The sequence below is a fragment of the Diabrotica undecimpunctata genome, chromosome 4 (assembly GCF_040954645.1).
Source record: "Diabrotica undecimpunctata isolate CICGRU chromosome 4, icDiaUnde3, whole genome shotgun sequence".
NCBI lineage: Eukaryota > Metazoa > Arthropoda > Insecta > Coleoptera > Chrysomelidae > Diabrotica > Diabrotica undecimpunctata.
In genome coordinates this window covers 155094148-155106139 of record NC_092806.1, presented here as the reverse complement: position 1 = coordinate 155106139, position 11992 = coordinate 155094148, and the positions used below count along the sequence as shown (strand labels likewise).

Below are 11992 nucleotides of genomic sequence, written 5' to 3'. Positions count from 1 at the left end.
ATTGACTGAAGGTGATATAAATCTATATTTACACATATCAGACATTGCTGTTAACGCATGTTCTCCTGTTCTTGGAACTTCTAGCTTCGTTTCTATGACAGCGACATAGTATTCTCATGAAATTCAATTTCTTGTTTAGCTCATTCACTCTCGGTCACGCCACGCCTTTTTAAGTAGTTGGTACATGCTTTATAGCTATCAGAATTCATCGGTACTGCGTGAAGGTTTATTGTGTCTCAAATTTCATATCGGTTCGAAAGTCAGGATTTTGTTTTGTAAGTAATTAAAAGTGTTTGATTATTGAAATACACTCGCGATTATAAAATCAGGGTCACCTTGAAAATCACCGATATTTCATTTTTAACGAGCTTTATCGTAAATATTAATACACAAATACAAACTAATGCATGTTTCTGAGAATTGTTGCGGTTTCTTTTGTAACAAAGAATTCCAATAGTTCCGATTTCGCGGTAAAGTGCACACTTCCCAAAATGAACGCTACCTGTAACTCCGCTTGTTTTAAATGTCTCGTTTGTACTTCGACTTTCTGTTCAAATGCAACGGACGAACGTTTATTATTGCCACCATTAGTGTTTATTTTTTGACAAAAATGCCTTTGACTGTTGTTGAAACGGCACAAATTGTTGCACTTGTGAAAGACGGTCACACTCAACGGCAAGTCGCAAGAACTGTTGGCGTAAGCCTTTCTACGGTTCAACGAGTGCTTCAACGCTTTCAGGAGGCAAGTTTGCTAACCAGGCGACCTGGCTCTGGACGAAGAAGAACGACCAAGGCACTAGATGACCGTTTCCTTGCGTTTCAGGCTTTACGAAACCGGACCTCAACTGCGGTTGTGCATCAAAATCGTCTAGAGGAAGTACGAAATCGCAAGTTTAGTGTTGCAATAGTCAGAAGAAGACTTCGTTTTTTTTGACTATCTTTTCGTGTAATGGCTAGAGGACCACCACTTCGCCGGGTGCCTCGAGTTGCACTACTAGCTTTTGCTCGACAATACGCGCATTGGGGAATTAACGATTGTAGCAAAGTGTTATTCTCAAATGAATCTCGTTTCTGCCTAACTAGATACGATGGACGTGTAAGAGTTTGGAGAAGAACCGGTGAACGATTTTCACAAGCTTGCATTGCTCCAAGAGTGCCATTTGGTGGAGGCTCGGTCATTGCTTGGGGAGGTATATCTTCCGACTTCCACACGGAATTACCCTTCATCGAAAATGGGTCCCTAACTGCACGAAGATACATTACGGAGATTCCGGAAGAACATGTTATGCCCAACATGGAAGGGCTTGGAGCAAACGTCGTTTTTATGCAGGACAACGTGCGACCGCACGTTGTCAGGATCGGTATGTAATACTTGGACGAAGTTGGAATTACGAGGGTACCCTGGCCAGCTAGGTCTCCGGACCTGAATTCCATCGAACATCTCTGGGACGATTTGAAAAAAACGTATTCAAACCCATACACCTCCTCCTAACAACGCACAGTAGCTTAAGGATCTGTTAGTGAGAGAGTGGAATAACATACCACAACATGTAATCCGGAGAAAAATTGAGAGTATGCCCCGTCGTCTGCAAGAGGTTATTAGAGCAAGGGGAGATAATACACGATATTGGTCATTGAAATTTCACTGATTTTTTACCATGTTCTGTATTTTCCATTTTTTTTTCTTATGTCTGTTTTATCAACAATTTGATTTGTTTTCTGTTTTTTTCAATAAAAACAATAAAAAACCATTTTTTTTTTCTTTCAAAACAAACATTGATGACAAATAAAAAATACGTTAGCATAAAAAAAGGTTATTACTGCACCAGAGGCAAAAATATTTAAGAAACTTGAAATTTTCAAGATGACCCGAAGATTTACCTTGAAGTAGGTTGTATTGTTGTTCATTGCACATTATATGGCCCAGGTATTCTAGTTTGCGACTTTTTATGGTTATGACTAGTTCGCGCTCTTTACCCATTCTATGTAGTACTTCTTCGTTGGTAACTCTGTCTATCCAAGAAATCCTCAACATGCGTCTATAGCACCACATCTCAAAGTCTCTTCAGTGATGCTTCAGTTAAGATCAATGACTCCACGCCATATAAAATAACGGAGAATACGTAGCATTTTAGTAAACGAACTTTTATTTCCAATTTTATATCGTGGCTGTTAAAGATTTTTTTCATTTTGACAAAAGCTGATCTTGCCTTCTCGATCCTTAAATTTCCGTCGATTGGTCCCACTGTTAATTAAGTTTGCACCCAGATAACAAAAGTTGGTGATTTGTGATATAGGTTGTTGATTAACTAGTAATTGACCAGGTGATATCCTATTTTTGCTTATAACCACGTATTTGGTTTTTTTGATGTTAAAATCAAGCCCAAACCTGCTACTTACTTCGGCCACCCTGGAGACAAGTGTCTGCAGACCTTTAAGACTGTCTGCAAAAATGACAGTATCATCAGCGTATCTTATGTTGTTCAATACCACTACCATGGGAGTAAATTATACAAATGACATTGCTGTCGGCAAGTCCGCGTTATCACGCAGCTTAGAAATTATGCGTCTTGTTTTCCGCGTCATCAACCCGTCTCGTATAACAGCTCCCTTAGAATTCTTCGCCATGAAGTTAGCTGCAGATCTGGACTAAGGAGTAGGGCTAAATATAATGAAAATACAGGTAGGTATTATTTTAAATTTTATTTTTAACTGAACATTGTAGATATATTATACTGAGATGCCAAATAAATATATAAATGTTTATAGCAAAAACAATCCTATTTTTTAATATATGGGTTTTCTAAACACATTTTAAAGCATCAATACAATTGAAAGCAATGTTTACCTTAGTTAATAAAATTACAGCATGTAGTCAAAAAATTAAATTAGCAAAAGCAGCAATAAAAATTATTAAATAAAAACAAATTTCAAGGCATTTCGCCGTCTTCGCTGAGCCAAAATATTGTTGTGTGCAATTTGGAGAGAAGAATTGCACTGAGTATTCTATATTTTTCGAAAAACTTAAAAGTGGAGAGATCTTCTAAGTTCTCACAGACTCACCAAGACGGTCATCACAATAAAATTAACGGATATGTAACCAAAAGTGTTCCACTCCTTTAAGTTACAACCTTTAATTTTCACAACCAACATTAAAATTAAAAAAAAAACAACATATAAAATATATTAATTCTGTTCACACATTTTGTGCAAGTTTCCCCAATATACAGATATATAGTGAATGTTCCATTTGATAACGATACAAAAAAACTAATCCTAATTATTTATAGAATATTACAAAATTGTCAAAATCGTGTTCAATCGACGGTATCAGAGATAAGTCACATATTTACAAATATATATGTTCAATATAAAACAAATATAAAAAACGGTTAAAGATTCTAAAACACGAGTGAAGTGGTTGGTGTATTAAAATCTTCAATTAAATCATTGGAATGGATTTCGTAACTCACAGCATCCATCAGTAGTTTTATTCTCCTTCAGCAGTTACGTTTTCTCGAATTCGTCGCTTTCTATTCAACCAATTTATCACAGACCATTAGGACATTAAAAAAGGAGTCCAAAACTACTGATTATTGTTAACTTCGGGCTGTGTTACACGTCTAAATCGGCGGCGGACCATTGTCGTACCTCAGGGTCGGCGTAAGACTGTTTGCTATGGAGTTTACAAGTGAACATGCATAGTCATCTTCGGAAAAAGGAACTAAAGATGCAGCGCCCAACATCAGCAGCATTACTGCTTGTATGGGTACGGATGCTCGTACCACTCTACCCAAGAATCGGCATCCTCGTCGCAAGACTGAAGTGTTTATTTCGGATTCATCATCGGAACCACTGTAACAGAAAATAGAACTTTGTCTAGCCAATCTTCCACGGTACAAACTGTTTTTAAAAAAAGTAAAGGTTTAGTAAGTATTAGTAAAATTTAAAAGCTGTTAAGTGATAATTTTTTTAAATATCAATGTTCTTTTTAGATAGGGAACATGTATAATGCATTTATTAATGTTCGACAATACGTTAAGTCATTTCCTTGGACACTTATTATGATTCATGTAATGTCAGTGGAGTGTACGTGTACGATGCTGTAGAATGCAACCATCTCCAATAAACATACTAGTTTACTTAGTTAATACCAAAAAATAATCTAATTTTAATATAATCTTGTCTGTTGGTAATTATATAATTCTAAAATCAGTATAAAGACGTTTATGACATCGTTATTGGAGAGACAATAACATCCTAAGGACTGAAAAAATATTGCAAAATGAACATATAAGAACCAAAAATCAATTATTGCAACTATACTCCAAGAACAAAGTATGACAAACAAAGACTTGACAAAAATGTCACTTTCAGAGAATGACATATATTGACATTATTTTTGAAGGCGATAAACAAAAATTCTAACCTCTAAATAACAACGCAACAAAACAAAAACAAATTAATAATATCAGAATTATTATAAAATGGCTTTATTTGAATTTTCATCAATAATCTGCTGAACAGCTTCAATATTTTCAGGTGTACATTAAGACGCCTGTGCCCGTACAGTTTTTTGACCATCATTACCTATCTCGATGAATTACTGTACAAAGTTGCCAAAACTAAAACTCATACGAGTCAAAAATAGTAAATCCGGATATTCTTCATGAAAACCACGTATCTGGGAATTGAATATTTTTTGTTTTGTTTTTACCATTTTTTTACCTTATGAGGTTCAAATATCCTGTATCTTGTCGTTCTGTGGAATATGTTCAAATCTAAGAAATTTAGTTCTCACGATCTACTTTAACTGCATTATCAGCAAAAATTAAGCAACAGAGAATGAAAGTCTGTATCAGACCAAGAAATACTCTATCCACCGTGGGTGGGATATTCTTTGGTCTGACGATCAAATATTTGAGCAAACTTAGTATGAGTCATAATTAGTTTGTTCAAATTTTAAAAATCTACCTGTCACACGATCGTTCAAATTTGATCAAATTGACGTACAGTCCATCTAATTTAAATACCGTTGCACGTCATTATCATCGACAGAGATCGAAGTTGACATAGTTGTCAAAGTATAAAAAAATCCTGAAACCATTTTAAATCAAATAGGTTACAATTATTGCAAAAGTGGATTATACAACAAAACAAATTAATATTTAATGTAAATAAATAGAAACAAAAAAGTTAAAAAATAATCTTGTTAAAAACAATTTGATCAGCTTGTATGCGTCGTATAAAGATGTAAAATGGAATAAACAAAAACAACACTTTTTTCATTACTTATTAATATTAGTCAACACCGCAACTGTCAAATAAGTGTTACCAATTTTTGCCAAAATATCACCTTCGTTCGATTACAGTTACAGTGTGTTCCGAACAAATGTTCTTCATAAAAACGATTTATAATGCATTTATACAAATTAAATGAAACATATTATTGTGTATTTCTTTAAGTTAACATTAATAGAAACCTTTAAATATTATTTCTACGCGTATATAATAAAATATGTATAGTGGCTGTAATGCCGGTGTACTCGGCAAAGTGATTCTAAAAAGAACACACCTACCGCCTAAATATTTCGTGTTGGTATCATGTAACTTCACGGACTATGACGCGGATGACGTGCAACGGTTTGTAAATTAGATGAAGTATATGTCAATGAAATTAATAGTCTATTTTGCTTATTTATTAGTTGTTTTATTTACGATTCAATTTTTTCTTATCCACAATGAAAATAAAAAGACTGTGGATGCTTGTCATTATATAAACAGCTTCTTTCTCGATATAAATCGATTATGTAGAAACTTATTCCTGGCTCCAAGATAAAACTTATACTTTTATAACAAAGTAGGAAGACAAATAACCCACACACTGTCAGCCAAATAAAAAAGGAAAATGAATGAATTTCATCACGTTGATATGAAAGTGATAGAAGATCCTCTATTTTTTAGAGCATTTGATCAAACTCAGGATGTGACGTAATATGCTGTCAATTTTTTGGTTTGGTCAAACTAGTTTGATCAAAAATATTTGAGCGTCTGGCACCGACTTTAGCCGGTAGTTTCCCTGTTGCCTGATCCTATGATAGTTTATATGCGATATACTGTTGCATTACATTATTTTTTTGGATCACTAATCCATTTAATGAGAGGAGAACAAGCAGTAAATGAATGTGAGTGGCTTAGAAAGAAATAACAGAAATTTTCGGTGTCGTGATCTCCGAAACAACGACTTCATTATTTACTTTAAAGCTAATCGAACGTCATCCATTTTGACATTAACATTTTCACACAATGTTGCCGTATTGTCTGCGTAGTAATGAACGTAGGGAATTATGTAATGAGAGAATGTAACATTTTAAATATTAATTATTGCAAATTTACCAGCTCGGAGTTGTTTTAACATTTTGTTTTTTATGAATTGAATAAGTTTACATAGAAAGTTTTGGTTTTTTTTAATTATACAAAACTCTGAGAATAAAAATTAAAAATGACAACTTTGGAAATAATACCAACAATAAACAATCCCCAACTGTCATTTGCAATCCACACATTAAAGGTTAATTGGAATACTTGCTTTTTTTAATGATATTTAATGTAAATCATTGTTTTTAAATAGCAAAATTTTGCTACAAATTTTATTTCATTCCAAATATGCTACAGTTAGAATCATTCTAAAATTATTATTAGCAAATTTCTAAGCAGTTGGTTGTACTTCCATAAAGCACTAATGTCATTGATGATGTGCAATAAACTCTAAATGAAATAATGTACTGCTCGTGAAGACTAGCGCAGCGTAGACAGATGGGAGGTATTCGGAGAGAAAGAGACGAATTTACTACGTGATTTTTAAACGTAGTTTACAGGTCGAATAACTTTCTTTACTAAGATAATTTCTCCGGTACTTTCCGGTAGTTTTGACAAACAATACAGTTAATTAGATCTCCAAGCTCTGTAGCGAGTAGAGATCATAAAAACTAATTAAAAAGAATTAATTATCTGGAATAGTTTCGATCATGTTTGGAAAAGTACTGCGACAATTTGAATTTTGTAAAATTTAAAATATAATTGTAGTTGTAGAAATAAATGATAGAAAATGTTTTATTTAATATAAATAAAGATTTGTTACTGTTGTGATGTGTAAAATGAAAGATTTCATGCAAATAATAAGCTAGTAGATAAATGGATTTTTATAGTAATCAGTAGAATTTTTATAACATTCTTGGTTATTTCATAGTGCTTCGTTACTTATTTTCATTCTTTTAACTTGTGACATTAAATTTCTCGAGTATTTGTATGAATTTACTCACGGCAATAATGGGTGGCAGAGGATTTATGTCAATTTAATCAACACCATATCGCTGTTGTTAAATTATTTTGCTATTTCGCAAGACATAGGTGTCCTGGGGGGAGTTTCATATATATTGTCAGAAATTATATCTATTGTGTATATTACCTTGATATTAAAATGGCCATCTTACTGTAAAAATCCAGTTACCAACTTAAGAAATACAAAAAATAAAAAAATATTTACTTGTAGGCGGCTGCATCTGCTGAGGAGGCGTCGGGTCGATCTTGACTGGGATGGTCCAAAAGCTGTCCAAAACGCAAAGGAAAAAATGAAACAGTGCTTTATAATAATTGTTACTCTAAACAATTAATACTAATAGTGCTACTCAAAAAAATAATAATCACATTTAAAATCTACTCTATCTCTAACGAGAGTCCCTCCTTTGTTTAAGTGTCAAGGTGGATTCTCGTAGGACAAAACTTATAACAATAATTTTTTAACATGGCACAAATTAACTTAACACTCGTTACTTACTACAACAAACAATGTTTTATACTAAACAGAGCTACGGTTTTATAAAATAGTACAACGTTCCATTAAACTTACATCATAGTTGAGAGATTGTAACGGTAAACCAGAGGTAGAAGCAGAAGACGCCGAGTAACCTATCGCGTTGGGATCCCTTCCTAAAACAGCGCCTAATTTAAGAGTATATACCCCCGTAAGTTTGATCAATGATTGGAGTTTCAAACGTAGCTCGGTCAGTCTCCTGTAAATCGTGCTGGAACCTTCGGGAGCTTCTTCTCTGAACAGCTGGTTGGCTGCTTCTTGGAGACTAAGAACTCTAGGTTCGCATCTTTCTAGCTCCACACGAAGGTCTAGGAAACGTTGGTATTTGGCTTCTATGATGTCGTGCGGCGCTGTCAGATCCACTGGTTCTGACGCGCGGATCTTCTTCTCGTTTTTCTCCAGCCAAATACAGAGTTCCGAGATGATACTGTGGAATTGTTGGTTCTAAAAACAAAATAACACTATTTAATTCATAATTTCAAAATTTTATGGAGATTTCAAATAACTAAATGTATGAAATGCTACTTAGAAATTGTACCTGACCTGAAAAATAAGTTTGGAGCCAATTTTAATGAGATATAGTGTCAGCAAGACGTAGATCCAGCTCATTTTGGTGTAAATGTTCGGAGTTATGTAGATCAGACATTTCCCGAACAATGGATTAGTAATATTGAATGGCCTCCGCATTCACCCGATTTGGATACTAAAGATTATTTTTACTGGGCATGCTTGAAAAGTAGAATTTATAAAAGTAAACCAGCAAGTGTTGCAGGGCTAAGAAGGCAAAGAATTCGATGAATCAATATTAATTTCTAGAGAAACATGGAGAAATGTAATCGACGTATTCTACCATCGTTTAGGATACTGTCAAATTAATAACGGAGGACATTTTGAACACTTGATTAGGTAGACATTAAGTTAGCAATGTAGTAAATTTTTAATGATGTTCAAAAGTTGTGGGTACATAGTTTAAAAAAATTTATTGAGATGATTAAGCGTTTCTATGCTTTTGTTTTATCTTTTTAAGATGTTTCTGACTACATAAAATCGAAAGTAGTGTATACTGTTGAACTGACATAAGAATGTAGATTTCAATAAATAAGGTACAATAAGAGTGTTGTATTTAAAAAACCAAAGTACCTAATGATATTAGAAAAATGGTAAATTGGGCAACATTGCAAATAGCAAATTTCAAATTTTCACACTGAAAAATAGGTTTATTCCTGTTTTTATATAATTCGAACCATCCATTTAAGATATATTTACGCGTTTTCAAAATTTTGGTCAAATATGTTTTATATTAAAAGAAATAACAGTGCCAATTAAGGTCAACCTAATCGAATGGGTGAGAATTAAGATTGGTTTAAGCGATATTTTATAACATTATTATTAATTCATGTATTTATAAACATTTTGTTATAAAATGTATATTCTTTATCCCGTGAGAAAACCAGTTCTAACTTTATCTCACATCTGGCAACGCTGCATGATTTTTTACAGGATACTACACGTAATTTCACAGAAAATGCAGTGGCGTCACAATTGAAAAAAAAAGACAACGATGCCCGATTGTAATCGAGGATATAATTATTTGTTTGTCCTCAGTGTAGCTTATTGAAATGGAAAAAATTATGAAATAAAATGGGATATCCTACAGAATACATTGCGGTGAAGATAGCCATAAATGAAGACCACAGAACCAATATTAGTATTTGGCAGTGTTACCATGTCCTTATAATACATAGTTGTATCAAAGAATATAGACGAATGCATCTATATTCTTTGGTTGTATGCTTCAAATGTGCAGGGAGAAACCTTTGAAAAGGTACATTTTTATTATATTATTTTATGAATTCTGCAATTTTTTAATTTATATAAAACACGAACGAATAAATATTTGTTTCTTTCAATATTAATTGCAGTTAATAATTTGCCAGATTGCAACAGATGTCTTTTTTAACTTGTATTATTTATACTGAAATTTTACTATTTACTTTTTAAAAACTTTTAAAATTATTTACTTTTTCTTTTTTGGTAATTCTAAACTATTAATTTTTATATATTTTATTTCTTTTGGCCGTTTTTAATGTAAATGTCAACACTGCCAAACGCTTATATTTCGTGCATCATTTGTGGCTATCTTCACCGGAACGTATTGTGTAAGATGTACATAAAATGATTTTCGGATTAGTATTACCTAATGTATACTTGGTATTACCTTTATATTCAACTCTGTAAAATTATGTTACGTTTTTGATAATTAAAGGATTGAAAACTAATTACAATACATAAATACAATAAATAAATAAAAAAAATTAATAATTACAAATATCAGGTAAGGAACCATTTTAAATGTTATTGCAAATTTCTAATTAAGTGATTAGCTGACAATGCAAGTAGGTTTCGTTACTATAAAATTTCATCTCTAATTTTTTCTGATGTGGTGTCCGCTGCATTAGTCCCAACATTTTTCTCCTAATTCCTTTTATCTTGTTGAATATTTGAATGAATATTTTTATACTCATTCATATGTGCCTGTTTCTCACCATGTCTGTGCATCAATTTTCATATGTTCCAATACCTACTTAAGATTGTCTAGCTCTTTTAGACAAATTACTGCATCATGCAGACGATGTCGTCATTATTAATAGAAGCAACACACGACTAATTGAAACGTTCAAGGAAATTGATCCTGAAGCACAAAAAAGAGGGCTTAAAATAAACGATAATAAACAACAAAATGAATAAACACATATCTGGGCACAGAATTCAACCAGAATTCCGAAGTAGCGAAATTAACGCACGTATTTCCAGTGGAAATCGTACATAGGTACTATGCTAATAAAAGATTGATGACATCGAAATTATTAGACAAAAAGAACCAAAATAACTATCTATAGAACTTTGATTAGACCCGTAGTAACCTATGGTTGTGAAACCTGGGTAATGACGAAAAAAGAGGAAGCCCAACTCAGGACATTCGAGAGAAAGATACTGAGAAAAGGATATGGCCCGGTGGAAGAGGAAGACGGCACATGGAGAATCAGGAGAAACGACGAGGTTAGTGAACTAAATAAAGGGTATGACATTGTAAGATTTGTGAAAAATCAAAGACTGTCGTGGCTGGGATATGTTCAGCGACAAGAAGACACGAAAACCACAAAGATATTACAGTGGAAGCCGGTAGGAAGGCGGAAAAAAAGGAAGGCCCAGGACAACATGGTTCGATGACGTGGAAGACGACCCGAAAACCATGAATATAAGACAATGGAGGAGAAGGGCCCAAGAGAGATCTGAATGGAAGGACATAGCCAGACAGGCAAAAATACATCCAGGGTTATGATGCCAAAAGAAGAAGACGAAGCTCTCAGACTATATACAAAGTGTGTCGGGACGAATTTTATATTTTACGGCGTTGAAAGATATATTATTTATTGTATTCATTTCTTGTAGTTCCAAGCCTGTATATCTTTCTTCTAGAAAAAGAGACTTATAAAAACATACATTTTATACTTATAAGCAAATTTTAAAACGTCTATGAATGCTTGTTATATTTATATTTTAAAAAGCTGTGATTACAATCAGTACCTTCGTTTTAAACAAATAATTTGTCCTAATACTCTTTGATATCGCATTTCCCTTTAACCATGCAATTCAAGCTTATATAGAGATTTATAATTGACCTTATCATGCCCCGTCTTTTTTGGTATAAGTAAAAAAGTTTAAAATATACTTACATTCATTAATGCTCTCTGAAGTTGTACTTGCCACGCAGTGGCATGATGGCAAATCACGTCCCATCTTCTATTGTCAGTCTCCAACCTCACTCTCAACTCGTCAGCCTTGCTGGTATCTTCACTGTGATCGGCCAAGTGAGTTCCTACGATGTTCAACGATCTCACGATGCTCTTGTGGCTGTCCAGGTCAAGCAGGAACTCTCGGTGGTCTTGGATGACGTCTTCGAGGTATTCTATGTTAGACGGTGGGTTCTTTTGAGTCTTTTGGGTACCTTCGGCAACCTGTAACCATTTCTCTAGTCTCCAGAGGTCGTTATCTAGTTGAGCCCAGTTGCGTTTCGTGCAGAGTGGGCATAGGATGCGACCGGCCTCGCTGAATAAA

The 11992-nt window shown here is 33.7% G+C and overlaps 1 protein-coding gene across 13 annotated transcripts in view; it reads right to left on the bottom strand.

The window, feature by feature from the left end:
* Nucleotides 1-2688: 2688 nt before the first annotated feature.
* The window catches only part of Msp300 (Muscle-specific protein 300 kDa), a 477430-nt gene continuing 468126 nt past the window's right edge, over nucleotides 2689-11992 (bottom strand). For all 13 annotated transcript variants that reach the window (XM_072530648.1, XM_072530657.1, XM_072530658.1 and 10 more), the window contains 4 exons: nucleotides 11611-11983; nucleotides 7910-8317; nucleotides 7547-7608; nucleotides 2689-3855 (listed from right to left, as the gene is read on the bottom strand). In XM_072530648.1, the coding sequence (XP_072386749.1) occupies nucleotides 3624-3855; nucleotides 7547-7608; nucleotides 7910-8317; nucleotides 11611-11983 (1075 nt within the window). In that variant the 3' untranslated portion in view covers nucleotides 2689-3623. The remainder of the gene's footprint in view (nucleotides 3856-7546; nucleotides 7609-7909; nucleotides 8318-11610; nucleotides 11984-11992) is intronic.